This window comes from Lithobates pipiens, unplaced genomic scaffold (assembly GCF_037356315.1).
Source record: "Lithobates pipiens isolate NorthernLeopardFrog02 unplaced genomic scaffold, aLitPip1_a1.2 Scaffold_13, whole genome shotgun sequence".
NCBI classification, from domain to species: Eukaryota; Metazoa; Chordata; class Amphibia; order Anura; family Ranidae; genus Lithobates; species Lithobates pipiens.
The window spans coordinates 298,836,053-298,861,303 of NW_027507718.1; the positions used below are offsets into that span (position 1 = coordinate 298,836,053).

Genomic DNA, 25,251 nt, shown 5'->3' on the forward strand with positions numbered 1-25,251 from the left:
TTTCACACATAACATTAATCCAGGATTCACACTTTTTCCAATCAGTTTTAAATTTAAAAAATATGTGAATCCTAGGTTAAAGTTGTGTGATTTATGTGAAAATAAATCAGTAAGTATTAAAATACCATAACTGTTTCCTTTACTACATCCCCTGCCTCTTCTATCTTAGTAGTTTGCTCACAGCATCTAGTACATTCATCTGATATATTTCATATTGAAGGCAGAACAAAAAAGATTCTTACATGTAAAAAAATTGTAAAAGAGGGAGTCAGCCAATGGCAGCTGATCACGTGATGTAAACAAAAGATTGGTCATCGTTTTTTTTTCTTCTCGCACTGACGGCGTGAGGAGAAAAAAAAAGCTAATCAACGCCTTCTGTTGAACGGACATCAGTCCCGAAGAGGAAGAGGCAAAGCCACTTCATATCTGCCCACCAGTACTGCCTGCCAGTGTCACCTGTCATTGCCACAAATCACTGCTCACAGTGCCACGAATCAGTGCCCACCAGTACATAAGTATCAGCAATCAGTGCCACCTATCAGTGCCCATGAGTGCCACCTATCAATGCCCACCAGTGGTGCCAATCAGTGCATCATCAGTGCCACATAGAAGTGCTGCCTATCAGTGTCGCCTACCATTGCCTCATCAGTGCCCTTCACTGCCAAACATCAGTGCCCATCACTGCCACCCATCAGTGCCCATCACTGCCACCCATCAGTGCCACTTATTAATGCCCTTCAGTGCCACCCATCAGTGCCACCTCTCAGTGCCCACCAATGCCACACATCAGTGCCCACCAATGCCACCTCATCAGTGCCCACCAGTGCCACCTATTAGTGCCCATCAGTGCCGCCTTAACAGTGCCCATCAATGCAGCCTATCGGTGCCCATCAGTGCAGCCTATCAGTGCCTATCAGTGTAGCCTCATCCACGTACATCAATGAAGGATAAAAATTACCTGTTCGCAAAATTGATTATCAAAATATAAAAAAAAGGTTTTTTTTTTTATTTCAGTCTTTTACATTTTTTTTAGCAAAACATAAAAAACCCAGAGGTGATCAAATACCACTAAAAGGAATCTCTATTTGTGGGGGAAAAAATTGTAAAAAAATAATTTGGGTACAGTGTTGTATGACCGTGCAATTGTCATTCATAGAGTGAAAGCTGAAAATTGGTCTGGGCAGGAGAAGGGTTTAGGTGCCCAGTAAGCAAGTGGTTAAAATAGTTTCCCTGCAAAAGATTCCTTGTCTAGCTAGGTAAATAAAAGCTAGTCATACATGTAAAGATTTTAGGCCGTGGGCTGAATAATATGATTGGTTTACCCACAGCGCAGTTCCATTTTGCATGTTTGTAAGTGAATATTATTTATATCTTAATAAAATAGCATATCTGGTTTTACACTATCTGGAGCGCTTGGTCTCCTTTTTTCCTGAAATGCATGCAAGCATCAAGCAACAACTTGAGCTGGAGGTTTTTAAGTGATATTCCCTCAGGAGTGCCAAACTAGTGGATGGAAGATTGTTGGACTAATGGCCACAATTACATTGAGCATTATATAACTTCTCTATTCCTCTGGTAAGCTTTACTCTGTGTCTGTTTGATGAAGGAGACCAATTTTGCATGGGGTTCATAGTATCACTTTTTGGACTTGGTGTTTGCAGTGTAATTTCACATATTACTGCACAAGTACAGACCCTTTAGACATATTATTATTGTGTTATATACTGTGCTACAGTGTGAGTTTATGGGCACTGAAGTGGTGCAGCACAGTGGATTTATGAATATTGGTGCAATGTTAAATATATATATATATATATATATATATATATATATATATATATATATATATATATATATATATACATTGGTCTACAAGCAAAATTTCTTTATAGGATAGAATAGTACCAGATATAGACAAGGCTGGGGGCATGGGGGGCCTTTGCACACCAACACCCCAACCTGGCCATCACTAAGAAAATATGCTGGGAGGATTGCCCTGAGTGGAGTTACCTTACTATCCAAACATCAACCAGAAAAAGATCCTCAGTGAGTAACACCTGATGAGCATTATATAGCTATCTTGTTTAGAACTGCAATCACATGATTTAACAGAGGATGTTTTCTGGCGTGAACTATTTTGCAGCCCTGAGAAGTCTGGTGACCAAATGAATAGAGCCACTTTTAGCTTATGCCTAAACTTATGCTGGGAGTTATGTGCATGTACTTTAGAAATACCCACCTTTCACCATTTCCACTCTGGTGGGGTCCCATGGCACAATTTGCATATGGTGTAACTTATTTATCCAGCGAAAATCTGCCCAAGCCATGAAAGGGTACCACTGTTGGTTTTGTTAGTGTTTGGCAGAACATCCAGGTTAAAGCATACACTGTAGAGGTACTGCTTGTAAATACAGGATACAATAAAAGCAGCAGATAGAACTGCTCAGGCCCTGCTCAGACAACGCTGTGCTTTATATTATCCACATACCTGAACCACTTTCCAATACATTAGGCAGTAAAGCAGATTTTACAAAGCAGAAAGCAGAAGTTGCATAAAGAAAGGGAAGGGGGCAGGTTTCTGATATGAAATCAGTGGGGTTTACTAGAAGAATGCACATTGCTTGTGCTAATATACATTTTAATAAATAGTTAATAGATGTGAATATCCAGGATTTGGTGGCACCCTACAAGTTTTACATTGCTAACCTAGTTGTGATCGGCAATAAAAGTTAATGTTGCTGAGGCATCGGTAATATAAACAGCATGGGTAATGTGGAATATATGAACTAGATCGAATAAAAATACTTCCTGGAAACCTGTTGGTGGCTACTAAAACTGGACTTTATTATTCCTTAAAAATTATGGTGGTGAGGGCCGTTTAGCACAAAGGGGCATTTTATGACATCGGTTAGGTAATTTTCCTTTCTGAAAGCTAAATATTATTTTTCTAAGAATTCTCATACAAAACCAAATTACTATATGCACACCTTTATTTTATAAAATGTTACTGTTTGCTGTTAAATATTACTTTTTTCTCCATTTTCCTCCCGATGGCCATTTCTGAGTACACGCTTGTACAACAGATACTTTCTTTAAATAAAAACAATATTCTCACATACATTATTAAACATATGTATTGCATACCTAAAAAAAAGCTTTACATTTGGTGAGGTTTTGTAGCTAAAAAAAACATTTTTATTCAAATCAATGGTACAGAGAGAGCAAAAAAACTATTTTGCAAGCTGTAGGAATGCTCTAGATTAGTTTCTTAGGGCCCATGAGTTAAAACTGAATACATTTATTTGTGTTTTAAAATGAATTCACCTGCTGCAAAAGAGCTGCAATATCTGCTCTCATATCTGCATAAGCAAAGTCTCTTGCGGGAATATTTATTCTTGTCTGTGCTTTGTCATCCATGGTTTTCTGAGTGGCTTTCACAAGGACCTGAAAGGAAAGAACTCATGAACATATAGTAGTATAAAACAAAGACTAATATTAAAAACAAATATGAAACAACTGTGATATGAATAGATGACACAGTAATGTATAATATAGACTCTGTGATTTGATGGTTGTGCCTACATATCCAAGCCTTTTGAACTGTGGTGCACTGCATCATTTCACTCATGACTGCCTATGACTTTGACCACCTCCGAGACCGATTCCTCCTCCTACACCATTCTCCTTACCATTCTCCTTACCACATACAACTTATTATAAGTCATTAGCCATGGTTAACGCCGAAAAACAGAACAAATTGGGGTTCCTCTCACCCCGCCCAATCAAGGGCTTACTAGACTTCATAAAATAGCAGAGATGGAGGAACTGACCTTCATAGCTCAAGACATGCCCACAAAATAAATTCTCAACCAAATGGACCTGTTGGACCCACTTCCAGTTAACTCCAGAATTCACCTGACTGACTAACCCCCACCACTTAACTACAGAATGATTATACTCCATACCCTAACCAATTCCTACCTGGATTTACCACAAGCTAAGATTACGTTCCTGGCCTTCAGACCTTCACCTTATACTGGCTCTTTTTTTCCCCTTTCCCTTCCTCCCTCTCCACCCCCCCACCTTTCTTCTACTACACCAAAACTGTTAACAGTGTATCTACCACAATCTTATGCCTAATCATAACCTACCATCTGCCAAATTGCAATGCAACCATCTATACACATGGGTATGTCTCAACTCCTAATCTATGTTAAACGACTTATCCTCACCCTGAGAACCACATGACAATACAAAAGGCCCCTGCAGGCATGTAGGCTTATACGTGGCTCTGGCTCTCCCAGCACAAGCATGTGGTTGTGCTGGATCTCCCAGCACAACCACATGCTTGGGTTATACCCTGTTTACCCCGAAAATAAGACATAGCGTGATTGTCGGTGATGGCTGTAATATAAGCCCTACCCCCCAAATAAGCCCTACCATGGTTCCCCGAAAATAAGTCCTACCCTGAAAATAAGACCTACAATGACTTTAACTATGGCTTATTTGGGGGGTAGGGCTTATATTGCAGCCATCACGACAATCACGCTAGGTCTTATTTTTAGGGAAATAGGGGAGGCCTTGTGGCCCAAAGTTCTACACAGACCATGGCTCTTCTATCGAGGATTTGGGCGACCCCTTTATCTGGTCCTCCTATACCTTTTTGTACGGACCTAGATTGACCGAGTCAAGATCACATTCACCCTTGCTGATTTATGCATAGTCAACCTGAATATATCTATCATGCTACCCTGTTCTTTGCACTTAATTGTATGATTACTGTTTATACTTATAGTACACTCAATTTTTTTTCCAAAGAAAAATTTGTTGTGGAAAAATACAGACTCTGTGCTACAGATATAAAGCTCACCGGCTTGCCTCTTTCTGAATCCTGTGTAATCCCCTCTGGAATAAACACACAGCTCCTTCGTAAGTAAGTACGATGGCAGTAGGAGTGTACTTATTTAATTCAATGTTGTATATTCTTTCCAAGGCAGGTTTGAAGCAGATGGATGACTATAAGAAATTTGTACTGTCTATGTGTGATGACTAGGCAATAAGAAGGGTATTGGAGGTGTTTTTCAGTATCACAACATTGCAGGCAAAATGACTGGACTGGTGCATCGCAGCATTGTCTGGAAAAAACACTGAACTTATAAGTAGGAGAGCTAAAGTCCCTCTATTCATCTTAAGTTTAAATTACAATTTTGACTGGAGTGTACTTTTAAATTATGAAAATAGGGAAGAAGTGGCCTTCTGAGCTTGAAACGAATATATTAACATCAAAGTGTATTTCCACTTTTGTAGGTAAATTGGGATAACATTTACTGTATATTTGTTTCATCTTCTCCTTCACATCAGGGCCGTTTTTAAGGCAGGGCAAAAGGGGGCAGCTGTCCTGGGCCCTGTCATTGTTGTGGGGCCCAAAGCAGCTGCATCATACTTGCCAACTATCCTGGTTTAAATTCCCTTGTCCCTTGAGGTTTTAGTCCGTTGCTGTGTCCCAATATCTCAGTGTGAAGTGCTGCTACTAATGCTGCCCAGCTCTGCCCTATTGTTGTGTACAGATGACTCACCTGTAGACCCTGTGTTTACATGTGAATTACCGGCATTCATATGTAAATAGTGACGGCATTCATATGTAAATAGCGGCGGGCTACGGCATTCATATGTATATCATGCCCCCCTGAGGTCATATCCACAGTAATCTCTAGCAACCAAGCAACATGCAGAAATTGTGTGCTGTAACCTCTAGCAACTAAGCAGTGAGCTGTAATGTGTGCTGTAACCTCTACCAGTCAGTGAGTGGTAATGATACACTGTAACCTCTGGCAACCAATCACAATAGCTGCCTGATCTGATTCAGTAAACTGAATTTCGAGTCTAGCTGCTATTTATTGTATGTCTCAGAGCAGGTGGAGAGCAAAACTGCATGGGGGGCGATACCACACTGCGTCACTTTAAAGCTTTGTTTTGGTGGTATTTGATTACCTGTGCGGTTTTTATTTTTTGCGCTATAAAAAAAACTAAGTGCAACAATTTTGAAAAAAAATAAATAAATACTTTTTGCTATAATACATATCCCCAAAAAAATGTATTCATCAGTTTAGGCCAATATATTCTTCTACATATTTTTGGTAAAAAAAAAAAAAAAAATTGCGATAGGCATATATTGATTGGTTTGCACAAAAGTTATCAAGTCTACAAACTATTGTATAGATTTAGGGGCTTTTTTATTGTTTCTACTGGTTATGGCAGTGATCTGCGATTTTTAGCAGGACTGTGACATTGCGGTGGACAAATTCGACCCCAGATGACACTTTTTGGGGACCAGTGACATCGGGATCAGAGCAGCGGGAGCGAGAGTGCTCCAGTGGCTGCGCGTGCCTGCCCGCAACTGCACCTGCGCGGGCTGACGTACAATGACGGCAATTCGCACAGGGAAGCCAACTTGCCTCAGTACAACTGCGGTGGGCAGTTAAATATTGGCACTCACCATTTTGGATGCACTTTTCTTGACACTCTGGACTAAAAACTACTATTTCGTTTTATCTGTTTAAGGTGGAAGGATGCACTGTGCTTTCAGATCTTCATCTTCATTTGTAGACTTTCAACATTGTCCTAACAAAGGGTTAAATATTTAGAACCCAGTCTTCTTGTTTTGTATGTTATTGAGGAAACTGAGCCTGTCCTAAGCGCTTCTATTGGGACAGATCAAACTGAATGTACTCACATATGCCTGCAGTCAGCCATGACACCTTCTCCTAAAAAACATCTACAAGGTAAAATATTTTTTTTTAAGTTTTTTTTTTTTTTTAGGTATGCTGTGTGAATTACACATAAGGAATATATGGTTGTTTTTTTTTCAAATTAAAGTACAAAAGTGAAATACACTTTAAAACCTAGTTACAGCCATTTTAAGCTAAGTGAAACACATTTAGATTTTTTTTTTTTTTGAAAGATGTTATTTTTTTGGCCAAAATTGAATAGGAAATACAAGTATCAAATGCTACATGGGAGACAATTTCAGAGAAAAGGCAAGGCTCAGAAGATGTCCTGAAGGTGAAAAATTTGAAACTTTAATAGACCAGAATTAAAGATGAATTAGGCCGCGTACACACGGGCGGACTGTTCGCCCAACTTTGTCCGCTGAACAGTGTTTGGGCGGACAGTCCGCTCGTGTGTGGGCTTTCAGCGGACAGTTTCAGCGGACAGTTGGACGGACAAGGTTTTTCGGAATTTCCGAAAAACTGTCCGCTGAAACCTTGTTTCAGCGAACAGCCCGCTCGTGTGTAGGCTTGTTCGTCAAACAAAGTTGCGCGCATGCTCAGAAAGGATTTTCACGCCGAAAGCTATAATGCAGTGTATAGGACGTCGTATTTTTCGTCCCGTCGTACGTGCCGTTCACGTCATCGCGCACGGTTTCAGCAAACTGTTCGTTCGTCGTGTGTGGCCATGTCCGTCCATGCTAATTTTGAGCGGACTGTTTGCCGAAACTGTTGGACGGACAAAGTTGGGCGAACAGTCCGCCCGTGTGTACGCGGCCTTAGACTAGAAAGATGAATTAGTGAATGGTGAAACTTTATCTATAACTTTATATGTTTTTTTTTATTTTTTTATATTTTATCTATTATAGTTCCGAATTGACACCAAATCCTATTCTCACTGGCCAGGTAGGAAAAACACATGCGGTGGTTTGTTCTCCTACCAGCAAATATACCTACTTACAGGTAGTTTGTAGAAGGATTTAGCAAGTTCCAGCAGGCAAGTTTTAAAAAATCAATAACCAGAATTTGGTGGCCTGGTGATGAGTTCTAGGGAGTTGTTAAATATTTAGCATACTTCCTTGTCCTGGACTCGGGCCCTAGGAGAATGTGTTGTTAAGCTACATTGAGTTCTTCAGGGCTTTTACCCAAGGAGAATGTCAGGAATCATCCCAATTCAGAGGCTCCTGAATATGCTAACTTGCTGAAAACAGGGTAATTGCACTGGATGTTGTAGCTGACTGACTGAAGGAGACAATACCACCAGAACCTTATCAGCCCTCCTGCCCTACAAGTCAATGATCAAGAGGACTATTTAAAAAGTAAATCAGTCAGTTCATTTCCACTGAAGGAACTGGTACCAATTTTTCTAAGGCAACCTGTAGAACAACCACACTGTAGATTGAATGTGCCTGATTACATTCATAATGTAAGCTTTCAGTTAACTAAAGGTCAATTGTTTTTGAGGTCAGTACTCATAATGCAACATCTGACAGGTTAGCACAGATGTTTCCATGAACATTTTATAGAGAATGGTTTATAGTTTTTGCAGTTGACGGTCTTAAGCCTTTCAATCTACCAATCGAAAAATACCAAGGATTGTTATCAGATGCACCATGGAAACTTTGTTTTTTTTTCCAGGAAACTTGAAGAATAAGCAGAAATTTGTTCCCAGGTTTTTTTTGTTCAATTCACAAAAAAAAAAAAATTAATTTGAGGCAGGACTCTACAACTTTGGTGGTTTACGCTATTTGTATTGAAAATGGAAAACTTTAAATATAGTGTAAATATGCCATAGAATGCACACAATGCCATAATGTTGGGTTGTGTTTAGGAATATCACTTTTATGACCAAATTACATAAATTACACACTGGAAGAGCAGAACTCTGACTGTTCATCTGACACTATTATTCCTTCATAAAATGTGTGGTTTTCTAATTTAGAAATTGAATACCACAATTTTGTGTTTAGTGGATGTTTGAGGGTTGATGTAATGTTAAAGATCTAGTTTCAACACTAATTTAAAAGGTACACATACTCAGTTATACATACTGTATATGTAGAATACAGTTTGTGGGATTTATTGGCAGTGGTATAGTGTATACATTGCTTAACCATATTGGGTCTTTTTAAAGAGACACTTTATTAAAATAATGTATGAAAATGAACATATATCTGTCTTGTAATATTTTGCCAAAACTGCAGATTGACTAGAACTCACTACTATGAACATACCTAGATGGGCACACATCTCACTTAGAATGATGAGCAGTGGAATCTACCAAAGCGCAGTCCTAGTGATGCAACCCAATAATAATGTGTCACATATCTGGTAGGAGACTGAAATGATGAGGTCGGCCTTGCTTGCATCTCCAGCCTTGGCCCCCACTGAGAGTGGAACGGATGGTGCCAAGGGACAGGAGGAACACTAGTACATGTAGTTATTGATTGCAGAACTTGTGGCAGGAGTTGTAGACTCGTGATTCAGGCAGGCCATCAGGTCAGGAACTGCAATGATGCAGGGTAGATCAGCTGCAGTTAAAGGGTCACTCTACTAGACTTGCAGGTTCAGGATATGTTGCTTGCCGATGTTCCCATAGTCTGGAGACAGGGGTACACTGTGTCCACTGGGGCTGGGATGAGGGGCAGCCAGCACAGGCACTGGAAGATAATGTGGAGCCAAACAGGAGACAGAAGTATGGTCAGCAGGATAGTCTGAGTCAGCAGCGAGCAGGCAGCAGGGTACCAGGGCATCAGACAGGATCAAGGTCAGGAGTAAGCCAAAATCAGGAACCGATAATCAAGTGCATAAACAGAATCCAAGGTCAGGTCAGTAGTAAGCCAGGTCAGTAATAGATATCAAGCAGGATTGAAGCAAGGCACAAGGAAACAGCTGAAGTTCAGTTAGCACTGAGCAGGAGTCAGAGCACCCTTTAAACAGACCGTCTGACATCAATGGGGACTGTGGACATGCTCCCGCGAGAGCGCAATCATTCTTTGGCACATGAGCATTGGCACATATGCGAATATTTGTTCACCTGTGCACTATTCCATTAGCAGTAATATGCGCATTCGCACGTGTGCGCACCCAATGTGTCACAGCAGTTTTGTTACACAATGTTCTTCCTCAGGGAGAGGAGTTTCCTGTTCTGTAGAGTAGACCAGAGAGAGAAGCTGCTATACACCTAGACTCAAACTGCTAGGGTTACAGATTTGTCTGCTGTCCCAGCTGTTGGTTCTGCGTGTAATGATACAGAGTGAACAAACAGTCTTGTTAAGCCTCTCAGGCTATTTGTGTCTTGTGTGGCTATAATGTTTGATCTTGTTAGCGTGATGCTTAGGCTAGCCATTTGACTGGTGTAGTAGTGGGGGAAGCGGCATAAGAAATGATAATCTAGGTCTACGTTTGCATAGAGTTTTCCAGACAAGGCAGAAATCACAGTTATCCCTTAAAACAACACTGGATTAGAATAACTTCAATGGCCACTTTTATATTTACATTAACTGAAATTTTCAAGTGTGTGAGCATTACAACTCTATTTCTGGCCCCTTTCAGAGCACTGGGTGCAACCAAAATCTGCAGAAGTTTCTAACTTCATCAAAATGAAAGTGAAATGGAAGTATAACTCCACACAAATTTTTTTTTTTTAACTTTTGGATAGGTTAAGTAAAAAAATAGCCTTATTGGGTTTTTACTGGCAGATGTCTCCTCACTTTCAGGAAGTATCTACACAGTAGTGGAAATGATGAAGGTTATAGTATTACTTCACTCTATTAAAAAAAAAATGATTGCTGTTGATTGCCTGTCAGAGAGATTTTTCCTTATTTTTGAATTGAAGACATTTGTTACTTGGACAGGAAGTAAAAGTAAATATCCCTAATAGGTAAACAGGAATTAAAATCTTCCCCACTCTCCAAAAAGTTAAAAAGCATTATGTTTAAAGTATAGTAAAAGCTTCTGTTGGGTATAGGACAAGTTGTAGATTACACCTAGTCTTAAGGGAAGTTGAATTTGTTAATGGTTCATGCAAAATGTAGATTTTATCATTCATTTGCATCAGTGGTGGCCCATCCATTAACCACTTAAGCCCCGGACCAATTTGCAGCCAAAGGACCAAGCCCCTTTGTGCGATTCGGCACTGCGTCGTTTTAACTGACATTTGCGCAGTCGTGAGACGTGGCTCCCAAACAAAATTGATGTCCTTTTTTTCCCCACAAATAGTGCTTTCTTTTGGTGGTATTTGATCACCTCTGCGGTTTTTATTTTTTGCGCTATAAACAAAAATAGAGCGTCAATTTTGAAAAAATACAATATTTTTTACTTTTTGCTATAATAAATATCCCCCAAAAAATATATAAAAAAACGTTTTTTTCCTCAGTTTAGGCCAATGCATATTCTTCTACATATTTTTGGAAAAAAATCGCAATTATCGATTATTGATTGGTTTTCGCAAAAGTTATAGCCTTTACAAAATAGGGGATAGTTTTATAGCATTTTTATTAATATTTATTTTTTACTAGTAATTGCGGCGATCAGTGATTTTTATTGTGACTGCGACATTATGGCGGACACATCGGACATTTTTGACACATGTAAGGGGTGTGGCCTGGCATGTGATGTCACTGATCGTCCTTCCCTATAAAAGGGAACAGACGATCGGTGACAGCCACACAGGGAAGCACGGGAAGAGGTTTGTTTACACAGACTTCTCCTCGTTCTTCAGCTCTGTGACCCAATTTTGGGACACCAGCGGCGATCGGGTCCACTGGTCCCATGGCCACATTCACAGAGCACAGGTACATGCTTGTGCCCAGCCGTGCCATTCTGCCGACGTACATCGGTGTGAGGCGTTCCTTAAGTGGTTAAGGATTCCCGGGCTCTGCCCCCTCTCTCCACTCCACCCCCCCATATGGTAATGAATAGATTCATGCATAGCATGAATCTACCCATGGCTGCTGCAGCCACCCCCTATTCATGCATCTGGCCCCTTTCAGAGCACTGGGTGCATAAATTACAGCAGCAGGGATTTTTTTGAAGTACCTGATTAGAGCCAGAGGCTCTAATAGGATTCAAAATCGGGTGGGTTCAGGACACAGAGGAAGCCAATGTGATGACCCCGGAGAACCGGAGACCGCAGGAGAACAGCAGAAAAACGGTAAGCCGCCACTAAGCAAGGGAAGCTGCTGCCAAGCAGGGGAAGCCAATAGTGATGGGGTAAGTGCTACTGACTGACCAAACTGGGGGGGGGGTGTAGTATACTGTTTGCGGCCCCCTTTTCCACTGGCCGCCACTGATTTGCATTGTAGGAGTGTACAATGCCATTTCTTTTCTGACTGTTGCACCAAACTGTTTACCATCTTTTTTTCTCTCACTAAATTAGAATGTAAAATGGATTAGAATATATAAGAAAAGATAAGTAGCCTGAACTTTAAATTGTTATGTTAAGTACATGTTTATTTATTGGGGAAACTGGGCTACCACTAGGGTGAAAGGGGAAATTATACCTGCATGTTTGATGATACCATCTTGATATTTCACTCACAAGTAACTTTTTGAAAGTAGGTATATTATAGGTTTCTGAAACTGCTCATTAAATAAATCAAAGAAGGATAAGTATGACAGGGGTGAAGCATGCACCTTTGAAACAAGTCCGCTTCCATTCTGAAAGGTTCTCTTTAAATACAGTATCTGCTAGCATTTTGCAAGCTAGAATTTTTAAAGTTGGTGCAGCAAAATGAAACTGTTTTGGTTTCTTATCCATTTGTGTAAAATGTTTCCTTTTCTTTTTGTCTTGTGATTGTGTTACTTTATATGTGAGGTTTATCTGTTGTGCCCCTTGCTATCTTTAGTTGCCATGTTAAATCGTACAGAAGCACAAGCGAAAATAGCCCAGTTTTGCAAAGCTGCAGATTATACATAATGAAGGAAGTGTATAAGGATTATTGTTTCAAACAAGTACAGAGTGTTTCCTGAGGAAGTCTTTGTGGTTTACTGATAGATTTTGGTTGCCTCTGCCTACCATGTTTGGGGATTTCTTTTTTAATTTTAGAAAAGCTGTGTGCTACTATTAACTGGCTTCCTCTGTACACTATTTTTACACATATTATGTCTCCTCTGTGTACAAATACAGAACATACAGCACATTATTTCTGCTGTGTGTTTTTATTTTTTTGGGCAGATTTACAGAATAAAAGCTGTAAACTTGCATAACATATTACATTTAATGGATACTATAGCTAATAAACAGGATTTTATTTAAAGTGAATATATGTTGGAGATAAAAGATTTAGACTTTGATGAACAGAATGCGCCATATGATGTTTCAGCATCCCTTTAATTAGTCACTGCTCCCCCAAAATAGCACTGGAGTTCCTGCCTTCTACCAGGCAGTGCTTGGTAACTGGGCAACCAATTGACATTTCACATGGAGTTTTGAAGCCTATGCCTATGCAAATAAAACTTTCATAAGTGTTGGTGTAAAACACATTTTTCTAAGGGCTCATTTACATTTGCTTCGACTTCAACACACATAAACGGCTAGTTTACACTTGCTTCAAAACAAGGCTTCGGACAGGTTTTGTTAAAGCTCTCTGTCCTGTCACTAAATTAAATGGTTAGCTTACAGTTTACACCTTGCTTTTGCATTGCTTCGGCTTTACTTAAAAAAATTATACCCCATGTAGCATTAGTGATGCTTCAAAGCATGTTCAAAGCCTCCATAGAAGTCAATGGCAAAGCTCGCTTGAAGCCTCACTGAAGCTCCACCGAAGCCTCATTGAAGCCCCACGAAGACTCACCAAAGGCTCATCGAAGCTCCACCAAAGCCTCATCAAAGCCCCCACCAAAGCCTCATCGAAGCCTCGTCAAAGCAGCAAACAAAAGCAAGGTGTAAACAGGACTGTAAGCTAACCATTTTATTTAGTGACAGGAACTTTGACTGGCATTCAGAGAGCTTTATCAAAGCCTGTCCAAAACCATGTTTTGAAGTAAGTGTAAACTAGCCCTAAAGGTCCACCAGAGCTGCAGGTGGCAAAGTGGATAGTTAAAGGGTGTTATGTATAAAAACTAAAAGGCAAGGAATGATGGAGATGTTGCCCATTGATCATTTCCACCAGTCTGTAAAGTGTATTTAACCACTTTAGCCCTGCAAGGTTTTACCCCCTTAATGACAGGCCATTTTTTTAAGATACGGCACTGCGCTACTTTAACTGATGATTGTGCGGTCATGCGACGCTGTACCGAAATTAAATTTATGTCCTTTTTCCCACAAATAAAGCTTTCTTTTGGTGGTACTTGATCACCTCTGCAGTGTTTATTTTTTGCGCTATAAACTAAAAAAGAGCGAAAATCTTCTTCCCTGTCAGAACAGCCATCTGCCTTGTTTGCATAGGTAGATCGCCGTTCTGCCTCTCCGGGGAGCGATCACAGGTGGCCAGAGGGCATCGCGTCTGCTGGACCTGTTGATTGGCTCCCCCTATGTCCAATCGGCACACGCATAAGCCCCCAATGTCTATTGCACGAAATGACATACAGGTACGTTGTTGTCTTGCAATAGAGCTGACCTGTCGCAGTATATCTGTGGTAGGCGGTCGGTAAGTGGTTAAATTAATAAAATTAACACATTCCAAGCCTGAATTTCTCGACCAGGGTTCTGTGGAACATAAAGGGTTAACTCCACTTTTGTGTAAAAAAAAAATAGCAAATAAAAAAAGAATAAATATAGCATATACAATTGCGACACAAATCATATTGTAGTTTAATGTTAGTAAAAATTTCCTTTGCAATCTGCAGCTTTCTTTTTTTGTAAAATGCAATGCAATATGACAAACTGCAGGTACTCTGCACACAGATGGTGTACAGAACGCCCCCCAGAAATGTAATTTCCTGCTTGTTTGATTGGCTTGCTGATTTTCCCAGAAGTCTGCACTAAGTTACAAGTCAGATTCTTGGCATCACTGCAACAAAAATGTTTTTGGTGAGATATTCCCAAAGGGAAATCACATCTAAAGGAAAGCAGACCCTGCAACTTTCCTCAATAAAGCCTTGCAAATGCAGCAGCTGATTGATAATTAGGAAATCCCCTCCATTCACATTAATGTTGGCATGAACACAGACAAACAGCTATGTCTTCAGAATAACAAAAGATAGAAATCTGCAACAAAGTTTGATGACATTGACATTGATGACCCAGAGTGGAATGTTTTTTTTTTCCTCAACAAAAGTGAAGTTACTCTTTAAGGTTCCTCCGAAAGTTGCTAAGAGTCCCTTGAGCAAAGAACAATGTCTGTCTCTCAGTAACCACTGACATCAATAATCTTTTTAGCCTTCTGTAAGGTGACATTCTTCCCACTGACCAGCAATGTAAAGGGGTCTTTCTCCCACTGGCCACCAATGTAAGGGACCACTACACTGATCACTGATGTTAGAAGGCCCTTTTTCCACTGACTATCAATGTAAGGAGAATTTTTTGAATGTACAGAGGCATTTTCCCATTGAGCAGCAATTAAGGGGTAATTTATCAATGTAAGAGTGCATGTCTCCACTGAACACTAACGTTAAGGGTAACTTATTGTTTACACTACTGTACTGTGAGCTGTAATTATAGTATAGCCACCCTGTTTTAAACAGGGACTACTGGTTAAATTTAGTTCTGCGGGAAGGTAGACAACCTAGCTGACTTATTGTTTACTTGTTCATTTGGTTAATTCATTGAAGCTCTGGGTTCTCCCTTCTGTCAGAAGGTGTCACTGGTACCTCTGGAATTAGTATGAGAAACTACAGTAAAACAGACGTATGAATATTCATAATTCCCCTGGCCAACCAGTAGGAGGTTTATGGGGAATGGTGTATGCTGGATGGGAGTATACATATCTGAAGCCATCTGAAGTGATCTTCTCTTCCACCCAGGCTCTAGCCTGTGTGTGTGTGTGTGTGAGGAGCAGCTAAGTGATTAGACTTGAAGTCTGGGGTTTTTATATGTGCTTGTAGCAGAAGAAGTCTTCCTGCCCAGTGAGTCCTCCCATTTGAAGTAATCGAAACCACATTCTCAGTGTCCATTAAGTAGTTGCCCATTATTTGCTTGGTCACCCTGTGCCCTTAATAGACACAGGGTCCTTTTAGACAAAGGCTGGATATTGAGAGCTGAAACAAAGGTTTCCCAGTTCTCTCCAAAAGCCCCTGTCCAGGGTGATTTTATCACACAGATGTTGTCTGAGGTGAAGTACCAGGGGTTACTCTACCACATGAGATCCTGGGTGATGAACTTGTTGAGAGCCTGGGAAAGCATCACGATGGAATCCGAGACCACAGTTGTTGCCACTTGGACAGGGTTGGTTGCTAATGGAGGCAGCTGCTAGTAAGAAGATACATATTGCTGGAATCAGCTTAAAGGCTCCTTTCTGCACTGGTGTCTTTTTTTTTTTGTGCTATTGAGTCTGCAGGCCAGTAATGGGTGTTCTGAACTCCCTACCCCTCTCCCCCTGGTGTTTTTAATGGGAGAGTCAATAAATCCTTGTTTTGAATATTAAAGTGACTGGCACCTATCTGTTTACATCCCACTATTGCCTAAGTAATCTGCACCTTGAGGTTAAATGTCAGCCCACCTTGTTATGAGGGTTACCACCCTGTCTCTGGGGGTCAAAGGATGCTACAATAGTAATTAAGCAGGGGTTCCCCAAGACATAAAAAATATTTTAAGGGTTCCTTTAAGGTTGAGAAAGACTGCTCTAAATGATGGTTATTGCCTTCCACCCTTACACCATAAGATCACACACCTGACTGCACAAATAAAATAACTACAAAAGTTGTATAAATTGTAATTCTCTATGTACCATATTCATGAATGTATGTCAGCCGTTTAAAGTGCAGTGATGCCACAGCCTTATTACCTTGGTAAGGTGGTCTCTTTCATCCTTGTAGTACTCTTTGTTTTTGTAAAGAATATAGTTTTGCTTCCTCAACATCCAGTTTTCCTTCTTAATAGTTTGGATTTCCAGAGTAAGTAAGTCTTGGGACTGATAAAAAAAAAAAGTATACATACAGTATATTTTTTCCTGTCATTTGGTTGAGCTTGATGCACATTTTTTGCCTAAATAACTATAATTATATGTAAGCCTGTGATTATTCTGTGTGTTTTCCCATTCACTGTTTCACATAATTGATCTTTCTTCATAAGACAGACTCTTAAATGAGAAGTATGGGATGTATACAAAAAACAAACATTTCATACTCACCTCTGTGTGATACTGCACTGTCCCACACTAGCTCGAAGACCAAGAACTGTGCGATCACATGACCACTGATCACTCAGCTCTCGGCCTGTTCCAAGCAGAGAGTGATCACTGTACATCTCCTCTCTTCTCTGTTCCTCCAGCGCTCAATATAGAGCTAGGCTGGGGTGGTGGCAGCCACCGCTGGCTCTGGCTTTCAGCCATGCACTGAAAGTTGGTGCTATCTGTCAACCAGGCAGTGGGGTGAATCCTAACAATTTTGCCAGGATCCTTCCAAAGTCTGGCATAACTCTGTTCTGTCAGTTTATGGTGGGCAATAGCCTGATATCAGCTGACTTGGTTACAGGATTACAGAAATAATCATGCTTCTGTGACTTCTGTGGCTTTTGCCATACTTTTTTTAAAAGGGTTGTAAAGGCAGAAGGTTTTTTTATCTAATGCATTCTAAAAAGCCTTCTGTGTGCAGCAGCCCCCCTAATACTTACCTGAGCCCCATTTCTCCCCAGCGATGTCCTTGAGTGTCTCGGCTGCCCGAGACTCTCCCTCCTGATTGGCTGAGATACAGCAGCGGTACCATTGGCTCCTGCTGCTGTCAATCAAAGTCAGTCAGCCAATCAGGAGAGAGAGGGGGTGGCTGGGCAGTAGCTCGGTGTCTGAATGGACACAGGGAGATGTGACTCAGGTCAGGTGCCCCCATAGCACGCTGCTTGCTGTGGAGGCACTTGACAGTAGGGAGGGGCCAGAAGCACTGAAGAGGGACCTGAGAAGAGGAGGATCCGGCTGCTCTGTGCAAATCCACTGCAACAGAGTAGGTGAGTATAACATGTTTGTTATTTTTACAGGATAGGAAAAAAAGAGACTTTACAATCACTTTAAACTAGCCATACATGGATCTAATTTTGACAGATTTCTACTACTGCCCTATTGACATGACCTGGATTGACCTGGATTGACCTCTATTGTCAACAGAGCCAGGCAGAATAATCTCAACTAAACAGCACCTACATCCATTGAGATACAGCCATTAATTGGGTATTCTTATAGCCATGGGTGCCAGCTGTCACAAAACAATAGGCACAACTTTAGATTTGTCAATACTGATCCTGTAAAAACAATCTTTTAAAAAAAATACTTTTTGCATGGATACATGTCCCCCAGGATAATACCCAGACCCCCATACCCTTTTTATGGCCAATTACTTGAATATAAGCCTTCAAAATGGGGACATTTGATTTTTCAAGTTCGGGGCCCATAGATTTTAATAGGGTTTGTCTTTCGGGTCAGAACTTTTTCTCTGTTTGGGAGCTCTGGTGTGAACCGAGCGGGTGGGGGGGGGGGCGGTTTGTTCAGCCCATCTCTAGGCTGCTTTCACACTGGAGGCGCTTTACAGGCCCAAATGCTTTCACACTAGAGCAGTGCGCTTGCAGGATGGTAAAAAAAGTCTTTGCAGCGCTGTAGGATCGGTGTACACACCACTCTTAAAATGCCCCTGCCCATTGAAATCAATGGGCAGCGCCGCCGAACAGCTGGCAAAGAGCCACTGCAGCAGCGCTTTACGGTTGGGTTTAACCCTTTTTTGGCTGCTAGCAGGGGTTAAAAGCACCCTGCTAGTGGCTGAATAGCACTGCTAAAAACGACGGTAAAGCACCGCTTGCCCCAGTGTGAAAGTAGCCTAAGTGTTTCTTACTTGTTTTCTCTGAGTGCCACTCAGTGGCGGAACTACCGCCATAGCAACCCACGCGGTCGCTATGGGGCCCGCAGTCGCTATGGGGCCCAAAGCCTAGTGGAACTGCTGCCGAATGGGGGCCGCTGCCGAGCGGTCCGGGGCTCGGCAATGCATTGGCAAGCTTCTGTCCTGCCCAGAACACCGGCGTCAGCCCCCTCCCAGCGTCGTGACGTCACTCGGCCGGAGGCTCGATGGGCGGAGCGTCAATGCAGAGCTACTGCAGCCTGCATACACAGGAACCAGGCAGCACCGCCGAGGAGGAACCAGACTCACCCTCACTTGCAAAATTTGCAGACCATTCATTGCAATCAGACAGAGGTACTGTACAAGCTAAAGTAAGCTGATGCAATGATGGGGCCAGACTGCAGTCTAAACATTTTGAACTGTCTGTGAGTTTAACTGATTTTTATAATATGCAGCATGGCGGGGGGGAGGGGGGTGAATGTCCTGCACTGGTCACTGTAATTGTATTAATGTCCTGCACTGGTCACTGTAATTGTATTAATGTCCTGCACTGGTCACTGTAATTGTATTAATGTCCTGCACTGGTCACGGTCGAATGATTTTACTGGTTACGGTCACTGATGAATGATTTTACTGGTCACAGATGAATGATTTTACTGGTCACGGTCGAATGATTTTACTGGTCACGGTCACTGATGAATGATTTTACTGGTTACAGTCACTGATGAATGAATTAACTGGTCACGGTCACTGATGAATGAATTTACTGGTCAAGGTCACTGATGAATGATTTTACTGGTCACGGTCACTGATGAATGAATTTACTGATCACGGTCACTGATGAATGATTTTACTGGTCACGGTCACTGATGAATGATTTTACTGGTCACTGTGGAATGATTTTAGTGGTCACAGTCACTGATGAATAAATTTACTGGTCACTGATGAATGATTTTACTGGTCATGGTCACTGATGAATGATTTTACTGGTCACTGTGGAATGATTTTACTGGTCACGGTCACTGATGAATAAATTTACTGGTCACGGGCACTGATGAATTAATGTCCTGCACTGGTCACAGTAATTGTATTAATGTCCTGCACTGGTCACTGTAATTGTATTAATGTTCTACACTGGTCACAGTAATTGTATTAATGTCCTGCACTGGTCACTGTAATTGTATTAATGTCCTGCACTGGTCACAGTAATTGTATTAATGTCCTGCACAGCACTGGTCACAGTAATCGTATTCATGTCCTGCACTGGTCACGGTCACTGATGAATGATTTTACTGGTCACTGATGAATGATTTTACTGGTCACGGTCACTGATGAATGATTTTACTGGTCACGGTCACTGATGAATGATTTTACTGGTCACGGTCACTGATGAATGAATTTACTGGTCACGGTCACTGATGAATGATTTTACTGGTCACGGTCACTGATGAATGATTTTACTGGTCACGGTCACTGATGAATGAATTTACTGATCACGGTCACTGATGAATGATTTTACTGGTCATGGTCACTGATGAATGATTTTACTGGTCACTGATGAATGATTTTACTGGTCACGGTCACTGATGAATAAATTTACTGGTCACGGGCACTGATGAATTAATGTCCTGCACTGGTCACTGTAATTGTATTAAAGCAGTAGTAAACCCGCACTTTTTTTTTTTTAAACCTGCAAAGCAAAAGGCATAATGAGCTAGTATGCACCGCATACTAGCTCATTATGAAATACTTACCTTAGAACGAGGCCCCGACATCTGGCCCGATCCACGCCGAGGGAGCTGACATGCTCCCTCTGCGTTTCTTCCGGGTATCGCGGCTCCGGCGCTGTGAGTGGCCGGAGCCGCGATATCGTCACTCCCGCGCATGCGCGCGGGAGATTTCAGTCCGGCCGCTCGGCTGCTGCCGGATTTTGACGGCGAGAAACCCCTTGTGCGCATGCGCCGCTGCAGTCAGCGGCGCATACCAAGGGGAATATCTCCTAAACCGTACAGGTTTAGGAGATATTTTTTTTACCTACAGGTAAGCCTTATTATAGGCTTTCCTGTAGGTAAAAGTTAAAAATGTGGGTATACAACCACTTTAATGTCCTGCACTGGTCACAGTAATCGTATTCATGTCCTGCACTGGTCACGGTCACTGATGAATGATTTTACTGGTCACGGTCGAATGATTTTACTGGTCACGGTCACTGATGAATGAATTTACTGGTCACGGTCACTGATGAATGATTTTACTGGTCACGGTCACTGATGAATGAATTAACTGGTCATGGTCACTGATGAATGAATTTACTGGTCACGGTCACTGATGAATGAATTTACTGGTCACGGTCACTGATGAATGATTTTACTGGTTCACGGTCACTGATGAATGATTTCACTGGTCATGGTCACTGATGAATGATTTTACTGGTCACGGTCACTGATAAATGATTTTACTGGTCACGGTCGAATGATTTTACTGGTCACGGTCACTGATGAATGATTTTACTGGTCACAGTCACTGATGAATGATTTTACTGGTCATGGTCACTGATGAATGATTTTACTGGTCACGGTCACTGATGAATGATTTTACTGGTCATGGTCACTGATGAATGATTTTACTGGTCACGGTCGAATGATTTTACTGGTCACGGTCGAATGATTTTACTGGTCACGGTCACTGATGAATGATTTTACTGGTCACGGTCACTGATAAATGATTTTACTGGTCACGGTCGAATGATTTTACTGGTCACGGTCGAATGATTTTACTGGTCACGGTCGAATGATTTTACTGGTCACGGTCGAATGATTTTACTGGTCACGGTCACTGATGAATGATTTTACTGGTCACTGTGGAATGATTTTACTGGTCACGGTCGAATGATTTTACTGGTCACAGTCACTGATGAATAAATTTACTGGTCACTGATGAATGATTTTACTGGTCACGGTCACTGATGAATGATTTTACTGGCCACTGTGGAATGATTTTACTGGTCACAGTCACTGATGAATAAATTTACTGGTCACGGGCACTGATGAATTAATGTCCTGCACTGGTCACTGTAATTGTATTAATGTCCTGCACTGGTCACGGACACTGATGAATGATTTTACTAGTCACGGTCGAATGATTTTACTGGTTACGGTCACTGATGAATGAATTTACTGGGGGGGGGGGGCTGTTTGCAGGGGGGCCCCATACAACATTTTGCTATGGGGCCCTGTGATTTCTAGTTACGCCCCTGGTGCCACTGTAATATAAATTTTTCATAATCCTATACTTTCTGATGGAATGATTGACTGTGGTGAGTGTGCTATGTAGCGCCGGTACTCCTAAAGAGTACGCACTATGTTTGTAAATTTTGTTTTTTCTAAGACCATAGTTGGGTCTTAGGGTTAAATTATGTAAATTGTGATTCTGGCATCAGTTTGGCTAGACTGTACTATACTGTTCTGCCTGGTCATAGGTGTACGTATTATCTCTGGAATGCAGTGTGGTTGGATGAATTGGGTACCAATCTCTCTCTGGGAGCCAGTCAGTGGGCGCTGTGTATTCCGGGAGAGGGTACTTAAGCAGTTGAGGTCACGTGGTTCTGGGTTCCGGTCCAGAAGTATGTTCTGACTCCATGGTCCTGGTCCTCCTGACCAGCCCCCATAGGCCCTCATGGCCTGGGGTGCGGATCCATCCGTTTCCGAGTCTCGAGACTGGCTAGTCCGAGGCACAGTAACTGGAAGAGGGATATCAAGGTGGTCCAGTGCCGTTTTGGGTTTGGAGAGGCCCAGCAACTCAAAACGCAACCAGGGGAGGACTCTTCAGAAGAGGGCCATGCACGAGGCTGGCTTCTCGGTAAGAGCCTGGAAGCTGAGCTGAAAGGACACCAAGTAAATCTGCATTCTTACGGTATTGCTGGACCGGCTGCAAGATTCTGGTATTGTAAGAATGTTCCTAATTTCATCCTTCGTTTACAACTAAGTTCCTGTGAGAGACTTTCCGTGTTCATCTAAAGTTTTACAATCAAGTCTGTGGCAGAGACTTTGCTAAGTTTGAATCACTTGTCGGCTGCTAAATCCATAAACCAGGATTTATCCAACAGCTGAAGTATCCAGTTAGGAAGGGCTATTCCCTGGATTGTCCAGAGAGAGACATTTCAAGTGTCAGCAGTTTCCAAACAAGTACCTGAGCTTTCTTACCCATACCCTCTATTCCCACCTGAGAGACTGTGTTTTGTTCAATGTTTTATGCAAATAGAAATTCCTCAAAAGGGATTCAAGTGTCGGTCTCTGCAGTTATTGGGCCATCAACCTCGGGAACCCCTAGACAAGAACAACAAGGTGGAGAAGGTAAACGGTAAGCCCAACAAAACCAGCTGCTCCTTCGGGGGTCAGTGCTACAGCTAGAATTGGGGTTGGGGTGTGGGTTGCAGAGCTTGGCTAAAACCAATAATCACAATTTAAAAAGAGTAAAAATTGTATCACACTGCTTATGATTTTAATGCATATTTTTTATACACCATTTCACATACCAGTAATGCATATGCTGTTTCAATGAAAAAGCTACACAATACCTGTTGGGTGTGCTGGTCTTTCCAGTTATGCCGACAGTCATCTTTCTTTAGATCCTTGTATCCTTCTCTGGTGCTGCATTCATATAATGACAGCTTCATTCTCAATTCTGCAACCTAAATCAATAGCATATTGTAAATAAATACTTGAAGGAATGTCATTGACAGTAAGGCCAGCCATACGTGTAATTTGATCCATATATGGGCAGCGACGTTGTACAGGCTTGTTGTACAGAAGGATTTTCGCTGCAAGATTCAGCAGTGCTGGTCAGTGTATTCTGATGGCGAGGAAGTCTCCCTGCTGCCAGAATGCAATAGTTCAGAAGGGAGAATTCCCCCCATCTACATCAAAAGTGTGGATGGGGAAATGGGGTCAGTTTTTTTTCGTCAACCCGCTGGGCCTTAAATCCTGTTCCTTACTGGTTGATAATGATGTCATTGACTCCCTAGGTAACTCTTCTTTGGAATATATTAAGAAAACCCTCCAGAGAAAAGAAGGAGGAGTTTCAGCTCAGTCATATACTGATGTCAACACTGCAGGAAGGGTGGTCTCCCCAGTGGGAACATTGAAGGGTCTAACATTTATACATCATAATAAAAATGAAAAAACGTTTTGGAGCTTTTTAAATCAATCTAACCTATTAAAATATATTTGAATATTTACTCTGCTGTGGATTGTTTGGAAAGATAAATGCTTTTCTTTCTGGGCTTGTCTTTCAGTTTGTTCTAGGTGTTGGGCTTTTAGCACTAAAAGTGAAGATTACAATATGGGGCTGATTTACAAATGGTTTGCGCCATTAGTTGCGGTGCACGCCGATGCGCAACGGCTGTTTTCGTATTCACAAAGCATTAGCTCCTGTAACACAGCGCAATTCCCCATTTATGATTATCATGCCGGCGCACGGGAGGTGGCGATCGGTGTGGCGCTATAGACATGGCGCACGCATTATTCAACTCAGAATTAAAAGAAGCTGGAAATGCCAATATTATGGGGGTGATGTGTGTGATATGAGGAAGTATAGTTATAACTGTCCAAGTAACAAACATGCCCTAAATAGAATGGAAAAGTAACTTTCTCTGAACAAGCCTGCTGCGCCTGCAAATACACTTGAAACTGCGCGAGGTCAATTTATGTACGGTGCATGTACAAGCGGCATTTGCACAAGTTCAAGTGCTTTGGTTCACTGCGCCGTAAAAATCTTAGTAAATGTCAAGCCACATAGATGCATTTGCATAAGTTGAACAGACGCACCTCTCAACTTGACTTTTTTTTTTGGTTCACTTCTATGGGTTTTTTTTAAGGCTATTTGCACATAGGTCATGTTAGCATTAAGAAAAAAAAATGCGTGGGGGTCCCCTGAAATTCCATACCAGGCCCTTCAAATCTGGTATGGATTTTAAGGGGAGCCCCACGGCAAAAAAGAAAGTGGCGTGGGGTTCCCCTTAATATCCATACCAGATCTGAAGCGCCTGGTATGGAATTTCGGGGGACTCCCACACATTTTTTTTTCTTAATGCTAACATGACCTGTGTGCAAATAGCCTTAAAAAAAACCCCATAGAAGTGAACCAGCGTAAAGAAAAAAAAGTTGAGAGGTGCGCCTGTTCAAATTATGCAAATGCATCTATGTGGCTTGACATTTACTAAGATTTTTCCGGCGCAGTGAACCAAAGCACTTGAAGTTGCCTGGCCTGGGGGCGACTTAAAGTCGTGTTGTAAGTCGCCCCAAGTCGCGCTGTGATTCATACTCAAGTCGTGTCCAAGTTGCCTCCCAAAGTCACACTGGAAGTCGTGTTGCCCCTGTGTGAATGGACTGTTAATGATATGGCATGCGCTATTATCAATGGCATATCATTATCGTGTGTGCCGGCATATTATCTGTTGCGCTTATGCATGCGCCGGTTCACACACTCAATTAATAATTTATCTGGCGCACAAATTAAGGTCTGAACCGGCGCAGCACATTCATCTTAGTAAATGACTCCCTATGTC

At 41.7% G+C, this 25,251-nt stretch overlaps 1 protein-coding gene across 3 annotated transcripts in view; it reads right to left on the bottom strand.

Moving 5' to 3' along the window:
• The window catches only part of TNIP3 (TNFAIP3 interacting protein 3), an 80,953-nt gene that overhangs the window by 1,566 nt on the left and 54,136 nt on the right, over window positions 1-25,251 (bottom strand). For 2 of the 3 annotated variants that reach the window (XM_077478571.1, XM_077478569.1), the window contains exons 6-8: window positions 23,263-23,376; window positions 16,655-16,780; window positions 3,325-3,444 (exon numbers count right to left, since the gene is read on the bottom strand). In XM_077478571.1, coding sequence (XP_077334697.1) covers window positions 3,325-3,444; window positions 16,655-16,780; window positions 23,263-23,376 — 360 coding nt within the window. The remainder of the gene's footprint in view (window positions 1-3,324; window positions 3,445-16,654; window positions 16,781-23,262; window positions 23,377-25,251) is intronic. The other variant, XM_077478570.1, reaches the window with a different exon arrangement.